Genomic DNA, 15,509 nt, shown 5'->3' with positions numbered 1-15,509 from the left:
GCTGGGAAGTGGCTTTTAGCCGAAGCACACCCCTGTCCAAAGGCTTGGCAGAGCTTTTCCTGCAGCACCATCTCTAGAGCTCTTTTCCTGCAGTTCACCTGAGACACAACAAGGCAGCCTCACTGATTTCCACTAAGGTCATCAAGTACTACTGACAGCAACCCTGTACAGTCATTAATACACCATATAGTTGTAAAGTGCAACTCAAGCAGGAAAATAAAAGCTTTACTGTTGCTTACAGAGAGGAGGATATAAGCTGGGAGTTCTTTCCCCAGAGCAGGAGGTGACAGACTCAGCTTTATGAAGGAATCGTGGCTACTTAACTCACTAATCCACTTTTAACCTCAGCCTTTGGTTACTACAGGTCACTGAGTTAATCATTTAATTCTCACAGAGTGAACAAAATGCTACAGTAAGTCAGCAGGAAACTAAATTAAATTACACCTTATCAGGTAAATAATTTTCTTAATACTGCACCCATTAATTATTGACTCATGGATGCATGCAATCTATTCCCAAGCTTAAAAATATGTGCTTACTACAGACTGAGCAAGTAACCCACATAAATACATTTCTGTTCCATATTGCAAAAAGGAATTGATTTGCACAGCATGTACTACTGAACGATTCCTAGGCTGAACTTAAACAACTCTGAATTCTGTTTTCAAATCTTAAAAGGAGAAAGAAAATGTACCTGGAAGGTAAATTTACTGCATTAAATTCACAAGTCATTATTCATTTTGAGCAGACACACACTTTACAGACAGAAAGCTAGACCATGGCAGCTCTTCAAATACCAGCAGTATCTCCAGGAATGCAGTTGCAAAACGTACTCAGTTCATTCGAAGTATGTGTAAGGCTTAGGATGTGAATGTCAAGTGAGATTTCATTGGAGGGTTTTTATAATTTGAGGTTATACCACTTACACAGAAGTGGTTAACTATAGATCTCAACAGTGAATTAGATGTTAAACGTGAAAACTCAGCTTGTGAACACTACTGAAAGATGCTCTGCAAGCATCACTAACAACTGATGCAAGAATTACACAGGATGGAGCAAACTTCCAAACTTTAAGCGCTACACAAATTTTCTGTGCTACCTCTCACATACACAAAGCCTGGCAGACCCAAAAGGTGTTTTTCATGTGCAGATAGAGACACAGAGAAAAACAAATCAAATCCTAAATGGAAAAAGAATTTCCAACACCTTTTTCTTTTTTTTTTCCTCTGGAAGTGACTAACACTGTCTAAAACATGACTCAGTAAGAATCTGCCTGTGAACTGCTTTTAATCTGTCAGGGTAAGAAACTAAACTCAGTAACCTTGAAGCTGTCATATTGAGAGCTACTTATTCTGGTTCTTTGTCTAAAAACCTATCTATCCATTTCTTTTTAACAGCTCATTGTTAAAAATTCTGTAGTAAAGGACTCCCATGCCTCCTAAAACAATGATCTCTGCACTGTGGAATAATGGTACCTTTTGTTTTATATCTTTCTTTCTCCTAACAAATCACAGAACAACACAATGGTGGGGCCATCAGGGTCCTCTGGATGTCATCTAGTCCAGCTGCCTGCTCCAGCAGAGTGACACAGACTCAGTTGCCCAGAACAATTCCCAGAGAGCTGTGGTACTATCTCCAAGGATGGAGACTCCAGCACAATTCTGGACAGGACAGCCTTTGCCATCTGCATAGGGAAAAATTTTTCCTGACATTCAGAGGGAATCTCCTGTGTTTCAGTGTGTGCCCACCTAGTCCTGTCACTGGGCACCACTGTAAAGAGTCTGGATCCATCCTCTTTGTGCCTTCCCTTCATGTATTTTTTTACTTCTGTATTCTTTTCTACTTAATGGTTTAGCTTCAGCATGACCAAGTGGCAATCATAAACTTTTTTTTAAACACACAATTAAGCATTATTTTCTAAGGGCTGGAATAGTGGATTCAATTTCCCTCAAAATGAGAAAGCAATTTAGCTCAACTTTTCTTTTGGAGGTCAACTGTTCCAGATGTTAGGCAATAGAGAACACTATGCACCAAGTATTTGCAGTACATCTTTTAGATCCTTTTTCAGAGTTCAGTCCAGATACCTAGTTTGTGAAGCCAACAGCCTCAATGCATAGGTAAACCCAGTTAAGGGTTACTCAGTCAGGAAAAAAACCCAACTGTCAGGATTGCCAAGCATGCAGAGACACATATCTAGGCAATTAAACAAAAGTTAGGTACAGTGTTTTTGACTCATTCTTTTGTAAGATCGCTCTTTTTCTGATTCAGGCACATAAATTCCACCTAAAATTAGGGGTGGGAATACAATCCCCTTTCTGAATCTGAGCCTTACCATTTCCTTTCAGATATGCTTAATAACCAGAGATGTGCACTTCAACACTGATTAATTAGACACAGCAGGCCACACAAGCCCAGGGGACCCCTGGCAATTCACTACTCCTACAGATCAGGAACAAACATGATTTTTACCTGATTTTTACTATAATTTGAACAGTGTAATGGACAATCACTGCAAGATAACAAACCTGCTGGGAGAGGGTCCATGCCCAGCCCCTCCCTGCCACACACCCCAAGCTTGCCCAGTTCAGAGACTGAAGGCCCATGACCTGAGGGCTCTGACAGCCAGCCCATAGCTCCCAGGGGACAGACTAATAGGACTTCACAGGACTACCCTGACCAGTGCACTTTGGGTCATTATCTAGGTTTTTTCCTAGTTAAACCTGAAACTGTCTGCCTTCCCATTAACTTGTGCTGATTTATGGGTTTTCAAATCATGTGTCAGCTGAAATCCCTGTTCTGCATTGATTGGAAGATCACGGTTTTATAAAATTAAATACTTGGCAACACTCTCTGACCTTTGTCAGTAGATGATCAGATGATCTTGAACTCAAGGACAGGATAAATTGATACTAATGATTTCTAGATATGTTCCTCTATCCAATGCATTGTACAATCTCTTAAAAGCTGTAAGGAAACTGTGGGTCTGCATACCTTTTCACTGGAGAAGGTGCAATAATTTTGGTAGTTCCTTCATTTTCCCCATTTGTTGTTATCTGGCTCATGTTCTTAGAACCTGGAAAAAAATAAAAAGCCCAAAATAGTTGAATCCTGTAGCATAAATATTTGCACACCTACTCAGCATAATCACCTACAGGGCAGCACAAGAGATAAAATGACACACTAAATATCTGGTGCATGCTCATCTTGTTAAAGGCGTGTAAGGATCACACCTTTGTGTCTTAGCCTTATTTCTAGTTGCACCAGGGCACTATAAAGTTTAACATGAACCACATTCATTACTGTTCCACATAAGACAGAGAAGTCTGAAGCTGTTTTTCTCAAAAGGATACTCTGCCACTGTCAACAGAAGGAAATTCCCTGCTCAGTCAACAATGAGAATAAAGGTGTGAGGAGAATACAGTTTGGTTCCTGCTGGTGCTATGATTTCAGTTTCCATGCTATGCTGTTTATATCAATCTGTAATTTCCCTTCAGTTCACACGTTGTGTTTCCGCCTAATTGGCAATTTCAGACATTTCTTACAAAATTGTTACCATCTATAGAAACAGATGTCAAGTAGAACAACAAAAAAATATCATTATTGATGTAGGGCTCCTCCGGACAGGATTCTGAGCATGTTCATTGAAGATAATTAAATAGATTGAAGATTATAATATGAAGTCCTCTGGACAAAAGCAACGGCATCACGATGTTGTTAATACAGTAGTACAAACCCCAAGCCATTTTGACTGGCTAAAACAAAAATGTGATGTCTTAATTTAAGCTGTGAAAAGATTTTGCGTGCATGATAAGTTTTCCCCTCAGCCTCAGAGAAAAGATTTCTTCACAATCTCCTTCAACTTCCCACACCTCCCCTTTGGCCAACAAAGTCTCTGGACCCTACCTCAACACAAATACTTGAGATTTTCTGATGCCTTTTGTCTGCTCATCAATTGGCTCTCTTACAGGTTAGATTTGCCAGTTTTCTGCAGAAATCAGCAAATACATGACTTTTTCAAACCAAGGAATTTATCTCAGTACTTCACATATTCTTCTGTGAGGCAGTTTTTGATTAAGTCACAGAAAGTCCTTGTCACTTAATGGAGTAAGAAAAACTTGTACTCCAAAATGTATCATAGCAGTGAAACAGCTGCTAGAAAAACAGCCAAGGGTCAGATGATATAAAAGTAATAGACACCTCCAGAAGTGATTGTTTGCTATGTTTGGTAATATCCCTACCATTCTGCAGGCACCCAGTCACCTCTGGGTGTCAGGCCATGGTGGATTAATCAGGAGTTTTCTGTGCACACCTACAGAAACTGTAATGATTGTCTCCAAGTATGTTCCACTTGGTGTATATTTTACTGACTACAGTACTGTTCTACCAACTTATACCTCTGTATGATATAATTATCTAATATAAAAGAGCAGACTCCAAAAACACTGTCCAAACACTAATCCCATTGCAAAAACTTAAGTATATCACTGCTTCTTGCTTGCCAAGGCAACAGGCCTCTCAAAAATACCTTAGGTAGAAATCCTGAACGTCTCATTCGTGGCCAGTTTCTCTGGTTGTTTACATTTGGCTGGATAAGGTACTGTCAGGATTGAGTGCACTGCACTGAACTTTTCCAATGAAGTGAATGCACACACTTAATTCTCTTTTACGGCCATATTGATGCTGATTTGTCCATTCAATTCAAGCCAACTATTACATTTTTAAAAACTCAAGTGTCCAAAACCATATCAGCCTGGCAAGTTAGTTAGCTTGTCATGCCTGTTTCTTATCAGGTAAAGCCACTTAACTGACATTATCTGGAAGCAGTGTTTGTGTTTAAACTGAGTCATGGGAGCAGCAGATAGTGCAACCAAATGGAAAACATGCAGTGAGAGCTCATGCTTTGCACCCTGGGCTACTGTGAGCCTAGAAAAATGAATGGACTTTCATATGTCTACACCAGCACAGTCTACTCTGTGATAAGGGCTGTTTTTCTTATTAGTTTCTAAGCCTGTAGCCTCAAGAGTTTGTTCATCTCACGCCCCATGACTGAAATGCGGAAGCAGTCACACCCATCCTTTTACCAAACATTGGATTTTTAAGTAAACCTTAAAGTATAAAGCTCGAAGTACATAAATTAGGAAACAGTTAAAATCACCCCCAGATTCATTCTCTCAAAAATCTAACTTTCAAATCCAATCTTACAATTCTCTGGGAAAATACTTTAACTGGGCCAGACCAACAGCTCTACCTACCGCAGCTACCAGTAGGGCAGTGAGAGGCATCTGTGGCAAAATGTGATTGCTTAGGGAATATCACAATACAGACAGTACTGTAATCGTAATACCCACACCCAGGTCTCCACCTGGCTCCTAAACACTTATTTTACACTGGTTTATACAACTACCCCACGTGCAAAGTCAGGGACAAACCAAGTCCTCAGCTACCAAACAACAACAAACCCTAAGCAACGTGTTTCCCACCTCTGAATAAACTCAGACCCACAGCAACAGGTCTGGTCACATCAATGTTTGTGCTGAGAGGATGTTCCCAAGGAGCTTTTCATGTTCAGCACTCAGCCAAAAGAATAATGAATACTTTCACCCTATGTTGTGAATGCTGAATATTATCAGTCAGGCCCTAAGACAGTAAGACAGAACAGCAAGAGATCCTGTTCCATGTTTGAGTTTATTATTTCCAAGCAGAGCAAAATGCAACTGTAATTCTCTCTCAGCTGAAATGGGAAAAATAAGCAAATGAATAAAGTTACACTTGTCTCACTCACAAGACTTGGCAGACTACAACAAAAAAACTCTTCCTCTAAATGAACCTGAATACCAACCAGCCTAAACATGCAGCAAAACAACCCCATGTGCTACTATAAAAACACAGCCTAGATCTAATATAAAATCATAGCCATTAAAGTTTCCTGATATGATTTTTGCACTAGCCCTAGAACAAGTGAGATACGAAATGTACCAAACAAGTGACAAAATTCAGGTTACTGCATTTTAAACCATTGCAATCTGTATTCTAGGAATATAATCTGCCATGATAAAGCCAAAGGTCTGCACTGTTCATCCTATCAGGGAAAGCAATCAATGGCAGTGGCTTGTATACACAAAAAATAGTTTCTCTCTGTTGACAGTATCATCTCCTTCAATCTTGATGTTAAACCACAAATATTTTTACTGAAAACAGAAATAATATTTTCTATCATTGTCTTGGCTGGCAGTTGCTACAACTCTTAACCCAGAGTTCACCAAGTGCGTGCAGTCCTTAGACTTCAGGGTACTTTAGTGGACCAATGAGACAAAGAAACATTATTGCTCAGCTCTGCTAGAGATAACTAACCTCTTCCTTCAGGTGACAGAAAAAATATATAAAAAGCACATACTATGTTTATAACACCAGAACATGTACACAAAAAGAAGCAACAAGGGGAAGGGTTTTATTTAGATGTCAGAGGTTGGAGGTTTTAGCACTTCGCAGACACTTATCTGATGGAGGCAAAGTCAATGTTATATGCTGTAGTCATGCACTTAGCTCTTACTGTCCCCACTGGTACTGACAGATTTAAAAAAATATTAAACAAAATCAAAATGGCTAATTGCAGTGAGTACAAAAATGAACCCTTTAATACATTTCACTTTCAGTCTTTAGAAAAGATAAAAAGGGAAAGAAGCAGATGAGGAAAGATGCTGAACTCAGAAAAGGTGAAAGGAAGTTATTTTATACGAGGTATCCGTGAGCTGTTGTTGGATTTGGGGAGGTAAATGGAAACCTGACTTTCATCCCAAAAAAATTAAATTATAAGACTTTGCCTAGTTAGATCTAATTAAAGGTGTATTTGACAGAAAATACTTTATGATATAGTACACGTTAACTGAAATAACCCTGTTTAAAATGTAGGACAAGTAATATTTAGCCTTAATATACCATATTACAAACAGAAAATGAAGAACAAAGGACTAGCCATCAATGATGACCATCTGCATAATGTCACTATACAAAAGGAATATTTATTTTAAGGAGAAATGTAATATAATTTTCTCACATATTTTAGTCAGGGAAACTTTTACATAACCTGTAAAACCTATTAGAGCACCAGGTAAATTTGCAAGATAAAAAATAGTCTACAAAATAAAATCTACATTGGGATAATATATTTAAGTAAATGATGGTTAAAATATGCCAAATAGTCTTGATTCATTGTGTGAAATGGACTTTGTTATATCTAAGAACAACTTTAGGTAAAAAGAGGCAGATTTATTTAGTGCAATAGACTATCACATGTTGCCTGACACAGCAAGGAGAAGGAGCATTAGCCTTCATTCTTCTTCTGGAATCCCATTTAAATGGAGGAAGAGTATTCAATGTTTATAACTGTGAATAGCAAAGACAAAATTTTTTTAAAAAGGAGAAAATATGCTTATTCATAGGGCAAGATGGCATTTGAAAGACATAGCTCTCTTCCCTCAGCCCATATTTGAGCTGGAAATTAAACAAATTAATTTAACATTAATATCATCTAAGTTAATACATTTGTCCCAATGATATGACTGCACATTTGGAATACATGGGTAATCAATTAAGCTGAATTTGAAAAGAAAACAGATGGATGATAGAGATTACACAACTACATGTAAGTAAAATGGTGAAAAAGCAGACATTTTATTTTCAAGCGGAAGAAAGTGTTTAAATGCATCAAAATAGCGAACACACGTTGCCCAGAGAATTCTGATTCCAATTACATCAGCAGAAGAGACTACAGAAAAGTTTCAGTTTTTCTTCATATTTCCAGCCAAAGAGACTGAAAACAAAATGAACAAACACAACACATGCACAGCCTCACAGCAACACAGACTCACCTTCTCGGCCTGGGCTAAGGCAAACATTATTTTAAACCAAGAGCTGAATTTTAGCTGACAAATAGCCACACAAATTTCCTGAAACAGAACCAGGGACTAATGAGGTAGGAAATGCTGTTTGGCTTGAACTGCTGCCCTAAGAACAGGACACTCCAGCTGAACAAAAAGTTTAAGTCATTAGGTTCAAGGGTCATTAGCTACTTGTCCTCTCAGACACCCACTTAAAACTGCACACACAATGAAACATATCAGAATCAGAAAGCAAAGCAATTCTCCTCTTTTTACACTAAATAAAATAAAATAAAATTTTAAAAGATGTTGTAAACTGTTTCTATTTTCCAAGGCTACGCTTTTAATTATGTTACATTTCAAGAGGCACCACAGCTAAAAGGCAGAGTTTTGTTTCTAAAAGCACACCAGTTTTGTTTCTAAATCAAAAGACCGCATTCAGGATAACCACTGGAGGTTTCCAGAGGTATATATCTGCTCTCTTTTTAAAAACAGGTTCTCAAATTCTATAGTGGCATATTGAACGACAACAAAAGGGAGATGCTATTTACATTTTAAAGCCCAGACAAGTTTTTTCTCAAACAGCAAACACACCCCCACACACACACACGCATGCTTTACTCCAGGCACAAGTTTGACTCAAGAGTGTCTGCCTTCTTGTCATAGATGAAGCTAAGCAATACCCATGTAATCATATGTGGACCTGGAGCTTGACATCTTCATTACCAAATTTCAGGAAGCATCCATTATCTAGGGCATGACTTCTGTGATCCTTAATCCTATCTCCTCTAACACCTGTGAAAACTTCCAGCTTGCCACAACAGCTTCTGCATGCAGAACAGATTTCCAGCTCACACATCTGAAGCATGTTAAAACTGCATGGCACTAACTTCTGTTCCACTTAATATCAAAATAAAGGGATACTGTTCTTGAAATGGGAAGAGGGTGCAAAAAGTGGCACGCTGGGTCTAACAGGCCGAACAATGGGATACTAACCAAGACACACAGGTATAAAATTCGTTTGAAAGAGACAGGTCTCCAGAGGGGAAAAACATGTTCACACTGCCTGTTTTCAAACTTCCCTTTCAACCTTTACATTAGACCTACACACATGGGGGCTTATCCCCTTTAATCCACAGCAACTCTTTTATTTTATCTGGAAAGCTGGAGGTTTCATATCCTGTTAACCTTCGATATAAATACTGACTGAAAGCAAAACACAGAATCCATCCCGAGAGAGCCTCAACGACACTGCAGCAGTTCTGAGTCACCTCATGATGACAAAATGAACCAAAAAAAGAAGACATCTGCGCGCAGGTCAGCAGAGAAGGACCTACCTGTCTGTTGTGCTCTTTTGGGGTAAGTCTTGCTGCGACTTCTTTCAATGCTCTGGTCAGGCCGCGGAAGCTGCACAGAAAGGTCTCTGGTCATTCGTAAAGATGTTTTTCCACTTCAAAACACAATAAAATCATGAGAAAAAACATGCTGTTAATTTGTCATCCCACTTCTGGTTCTCCGTTGAGTGGCACTACCCCGAATTTTGTTTCAAATCAGTCACTGGCAAAATCATCAACAGATTGTGCCAAGCACTCCTATATTTGTCATTTCTAGTGGAGATACACCACTGAAACAAAATGGTTTTTGTTAGGAATCGCTTTTCTAACCTAGAACATTCGAACGTACAACTTTCTTAAGCAATATTATTTCTTCCTGAACTTTTTCTGCAAGTTTCCTCCCAGGAAAACATGTTTAATATTGTTTACACATATTTAATATTGTTCAGTTCCAGTCAGTCAGGGGCTACTCCTCTGGCATATGGACTGACAGCCTGAAAGACTGCAAAACAAACTGTAGTAAAGGACTCTCACTAGCACAGCCGCAGATGACCACAAATTGAGTAAAAGTCTTGATTCTTGTTTGCAGTAGGGTTTCCCTTCACTGCACCATTGAAGTAAATTACTAAGTTTAAATAAATTCTTTTACACTCATTTTAATGTTCCTCTCAGTGTGCCTAAACAGAATATTGTGGTCATAACAAAAAATCTAAAATTCATATTCCTCCCCATAACTCCATATTTGTTCCTGGAAACTTACAACACAAGAGAAGAAATTGTCACTATTAATTCCTTAACACCTGAAGTTTGATCATTGGGAAGTAAAATTATTGTACTAGAAAGTACTAAGCAACTATACAGGAATTACTTATCTAGATTTTCTGAATTTTGTGAACAGACTCCATGAAATACTGATAGTATTTTCACCAGTAGCCCTTCACAGATATTCAGCACTGCAGAATTCCAATGTTTTCAAAATTATAAAAGAATTGAAGGACAAAAAAAAATCTCAAATCCTAACCCTACATCACAGTAATGATGTAAAAAACCTTTTTTTTTGTTTATGTAATTAGTTTATAGCATGCTCCCAAGTTAGCCAAAAAACTCATCTGCTCAACTTTTAACTTTGGCAACCACGACAGTACTGCAAATTCCAGAAGCAATTTTAACAAACATCTGGGAATAGGACCTTCCACCCCCACTAAGACCTCCAAAGCATCTGATCTTAAGACAAAAAAATTGCCTTCCTGAAAACTGTCTGACACACAATGAGAAGTACCTAAAAGATTTAACCAAAAAAAAAAAGAAGAAGAAAACCAAAAACAAACAAACAAACAAAACAGAACAACATTAAAAACACAATACCACAAGACAAATGAAAATATTACGGTCCCCCCCACTCACCCAGAAAAACAATGGGATTATGGTTTCTGCTCTGAGCTAATGATGTGTGCAGATACACAACACTGTCACTGTTTTCGATGATACAGTGGGGGCCAAAGACAAAAAGGCAAGACAACCAAAATTGTCAGTTATGACCATCATCCCAACATGGCAGGCCTGATCACATATCACACATGACATTTATTAAAACAGGAAGATGAACTGAACTGCGCCACAAAGAGCAATAGCTCAAACACAGTTAACTGCCCCATGGCATGTTTTTTTTAACTGATAGGAAAGTTCTTGCCGGTACAAAGCTTTCTCCTCCCCAGGACCAGTGCCCTGCTCCAGTCTACTGATGTGATCCAACAGAAAAAACTCATCTGCAGTATTCTGGCAGGAATCAGTGAGCTCCTACCCATTATCCCAGACGGGGTAATGCAGGATTCATTACAAACACAAAAGGCAGGACAATCATTGCCCTGCTGTCCACAGCAAGGAGAATCTGGATCATGATAGAGAGTGTGATAACTCAATCTGGATTAGGAAATGGGCAAAATGACAAAGATCTGCCTAACTAATGATTATCAACCTTACTCATTATGATCCATTTATTTCTTGCATGATAGAGGAAACAATGCTCCTTATCCATCCTTTATTTCAAGTTACAGCATCTTTCAAGGTTTAGAGCCTTGAACATTCATCCAATGTTGTCACCTATTCAAGTCAGAAAAGATACACCCTCATTTTGGTATTCCCCAGCTGTCAGGAAAACCTCTTTAAGACATGAACATAATTTCAGGATTTCGAAGGAGATAATGATTTAAAGAATTGTCAAAGCTGCTCCCGCTTTGAATACAGACTATAGCAAGCCTCAACCCATTCTGGGGATCTGGAGAAGAAACATTTGTCCCAAAACTGTCAGGGTCCCAAAGACAGTCTTAAAATGGCCCTGATTCATCTTTCATCTTCAGAACTATACTGGATCATATTCTGGGTGATGGTTTTCTTTCACTGGAAGGAAAGAGGAGAAAGGAATGAAGAAGGAATGAACTGAAGTTTTAAATAATCAAAAAATTTCACCTGTACCGATGTTTATAACCTATGGATCCAAACTTGCTGACTTTTCTTGACAGAGAGTTTGATTCATTCTCTGGCATCCTGTGTAGTTTGAAAAATAAAATAACAGAGTAAGTTGCATAGATAGGTCTGAATTATAGCCCCCTTCCCAAGTCAAGAAAAAAGAATACAAAACTAAAGGCAGCCCAGAAGATTCCATCCACCAGTTCTCAGTTAGGCACCTTAGCGCATTTCTCTTGGTGTTTTTTGCAACAGTAAAATCAAGTGCTTTGAGGTGTGCAGTACTGAGAAGATTTTATACACCTCAGTAAGTAAGCAAGATGTTATGGAAATTCAATGAATATATATATATATATATATATATATATATATATATATATATATATATATATATATTTTTTTATTTTTATATATATATATTTTTTTTTTATGTATGTATGTGCACTGTAGAAAATAGTAATGTCTGAATTCCAAAGGCCTCCCTCAAGCTAATGCTGCTACAGAAAATCTGATGATCAAATACATCCAAATCTATTTGGCGGCTTAAATACTGCCATCTTTCTGATAAAGTCTACTCTACACAACCTGAAGTACTGTTTAGAAAAGAATGCTAAGATAAAAGAAACTACAAAACTACCAAATTTTAAGAACATTGTTTCACATCACTGTAAGAAAAGGCGATGGCTTTTAAAAGCATTCCATAACCAAAGCACAAACGTGTTTCCAGGCAGCAAGCCTTTGTTGCACCACTCTGCAGGTACAACAAGGCTCCCACTCAGTGTAGTGGCCCTATGGAAAACACAACCTAATTTCTGCATCACTCACCTGAAAAATGTATGATGCTCTACACAGCATTTCCAGAGATGTTTGCATGTGACCTTGTTACGTGCTTCAAAAAAGAAGGAAGTTTCATTGCACTAAAGACAAAACAAAACAAATTAATGTTCTTATGGGGGATCCTGCCATTGGAGTGAATCTCATTTACTGAACACAAGAACCAGTCATTGCATGTTAGTCCATGCAAGAAAAGAAATCAGCACAAAGAAAAGCAGGCTCTATAATTCTGTAGAATTCTTCATTAAAAGTGTTTTTCTTTTTGAAAAACAGAGAAAAGAGATTATTGAAACACTTATGTTCCTTTGTTCATACACATCTTCTTTCCTAAAAAACTGCAAGTTTTCCTAATAAAACACAAGTTGGTTTTTTTTTCAAAAATTATGTTTCTGATGTTTTCTGAAATGGCAGCACAGATGTCAGTCAAAAATATTCTGGTTAACAGTATAAAAAAGGCAAGAATAAATGAAAGAAAGAAAGGAGCTCAGGATCTGTTATAAACTACTATGAAGCAATGACAGAGGAAACACACAAAACAGGCCAAGGTAAACCTGAGGGGAAAAAACTACTGAAGAAGGGAAGAGTTTTCTTTTTTAAAGAAAGCAGGCCTCAGAATAATTCAAAATGCTAAGAAAAAGTTGAGAGTCTTAAAACCCAACTTAGAATCTCTAAACGAAGACAACAACAGCCAGAGCAAAAGCATATACAAAGCTTAAAAGCCAGTCTCTGGAAACTGGCAGAGAAAAGAGAAGTGGGACACATACAAACTATAAAATCAGAAAGGAGAAGCAACTGACACATCACAGTGCTGGTTTTCAACACTCAGATGTGTTCACAAAAAAATACCCTGCCATCTATTTTTCACTTGGTGAACTCAAGCACTTGGTGTTTCAGCTGTGATTTGCGCGAAGGAGCAATCCCAGTGATGTCAGTGTGAGAGCTCAGCAGGGCATGACACCCCCTGTAACAAAACTGAGTCTCAAACCATTTCAGCAAGGTGTGAGTTACGAAGGAGGTGTGATTCACACCACCTTCAGCAGCTGATTTTGAACAATCTATGTCCCTGCGTTACTTACACTTCTGTGCCATGCATACACAAGTAAAGAGCTCAGGCAAGTTTCTCCCTCTCCTCATTTATTGTTGTTTATTATTATCTGCAAGCAGCTTGCAAACTGTGAATTAATTCTCCATGTTCTCTAGAATTCAAAATTTCACCTATAACAAAAATCCAATTATTTCCCCATTAACAGCTGTCAAGCAGCCTCACAAAACCACAAATTACCTCCTCAAGTAGCTTTTCCTTCACCTTGAAACAAATAACAGCAAAACAACAGAATTTTGCACCTGTGGTTAGAATAATAGAGATTTCATTCCCTGACCAAAAAAACCAAAATATATTATACATGAGCTTGTTTTCTTCCATGCCTTATTTCAGTTAAATGCCTAGCTGGAACAGTGCCGTGGAACACACAAAGAATTAAAATAATTCTCTGGTCTTCCATGAAAAGCACATTTTACTGTCCATGGCAAGAGAAAATAATACAGGCAGTACAGTAAGACAATGACCACCAAGAATGTTGAAACGTAGGATTCATCTGATATTGCTGTGTATATCATAAAATTACTTTGTAGTACATAAATATAAATATATATATATATATGCATAAAATAGAAATATATAGGTCCAATAAATATATTCCCAAAGTTCCTCAAGTTTGATAGGGATCATCATCTCTCTGCAGGATTCACAAGTGGTTTAACTTATAGACAAAATAACTTTAATTCATGAAAAGTAAAGGCTTCCTGAAAAATCTTGAAAATAGTCAAGGAGAAAAATCAATTTATCATGGACTCTTCTAGAGTAACAACATTGGTCTTTCTCCTCTGATGGCTAGAAACAAGAGTCTACCCACTGAAAATTCATAACGCATTTTACATTGCAAAACTTTTAAAGAAAACATATAAAGTGGTGTTTTGCATTTGCTTACTTTGCGCATAGCAGAAAAGTAACTTTGGATTTCATTACTTGATTTAAATTACAATTTCTATATTAGACTGTCATCTCATATGGTTTCATATAAACCCACACAACTGTACTCATCTTCAAAAGGATAATATCAAACAGCATTGTAGTATTGCAAACTTGATGCAATATGATGAATCAGTTTAGCTTCTGTTAGGAAATAACTCAATGACTCACTTTTAATATGCAGGATCTTGCTCCTTCTTTGTTCATCCTACTTTTAGGCAAAGAATCCTCTGTTGCACTTAAATGTATTTAATTACATAATCTCAAAGGAAGGAGTTTCTGGTATGTGGGAAGGGAGAGGCAAAGAGAAGACAGGTATGATTTTTTTTTTCTTTAAAGAGACTTTTTAAAATAAGGTGTTTCTGCCATATCTTACTGTTAGACCAATTTGAATGCCGCTGGCATCCAACGACAGTGGGAAAAAGTTGGGGGAAAAGTTCTATTCCTGTTGGGGAAAAAAGTTCTATTCATCCATTTTGTCTTCTTTAAGTTACAGTTTTAGAACTCTCCCATACACAGAACAAACATCAGGAAAACACATTAAAATCAGTAAGTGACAATAAGTGGGACCATATAGTTATACTGCCATTTCATAGAAAGATCTGACCAGCAAAAATTACTGATTCCATCATGAAGGCATTATTTTCTAAGGTAGAAGAAAGTTCACCCTAGCTGGTGAGAAAAATGTTGATGATGCTGAAACATCTAAACTTAGTATTCAGCAATCAATGGCACTCAGGGAGGGCAAAAAATAGAAGGGCTGGTGGGGGGGAGGTGAGAGGAGGATAATAACCCTATCGATCCAATTTACCAAAATTTTCTGGAATTCAGATCTGGAAAATGAAACAATTGCCTAAAAGTCATAGGACAGACCAACAAGCCTTCTGATAACCCACCCAGGCTTATTTATTTATTTATTTGAACTTGAAAGAAAATCATATGTCTGAAAACTATGGCCTCAAAACTGATGCT

At 37.7% G+C, this 15,509-nt stretch overlaps 1 protein-coding gene across 2 annotated transcripts in view; it reads right to left on the bottom strand.

Annotated features, from left to right (window-relative positions):
• Window positions 1-15,509, bottom strand: part of EPB41L4A (erythrocyte membrane protein band 4.1 like 4A) — a 117,535-nt gene that overhangs the window by 28,483 nt on the left and 73,543 nt on the right. For both annotated transcript variants that reach the window (XM_030968200.1, XM_030968201.1), the window contains exons 10-13: window positions 12,500-12,591; window positions 11,678-11,755; window positions 9,215-9,327; window positions 2,992-3,073 (exon numbers count right to left, since the gene is read on the bottom strand). In XM_030968200.1, the coding sequence (XP_030824060.1) occupies window positions 2,992-3,073; window positions 9,215-9,327; window positions 11,678-11,755; window positions 12,500-12,591 (365 nt within the window). The remainder of the gene's footprint in view (window positions 1-2,991; window positions 3,074-9,214; window positions 9,328-11,677; window positions 11,756-12,499; window positions 12,592-15,509) is intronic.

Source organism: Camarhynchus parvulus, chromosome Z, assembly GCF_901933205.1.
Source record: "Camarhynchus parvulus chromosome Z, STF_HiC, whole genome shotgun sequence".
NCBI lineage: Eukaryota > Metazoa > Chordata > Aves > Passeriformes > Thraupidae > Camarhynchus > Camarhynchus parvulus.
Note: the sequence above shows the minus strand (reverse complement) of the source record. Positions and strands in the feature narration are given on the sequence as shown.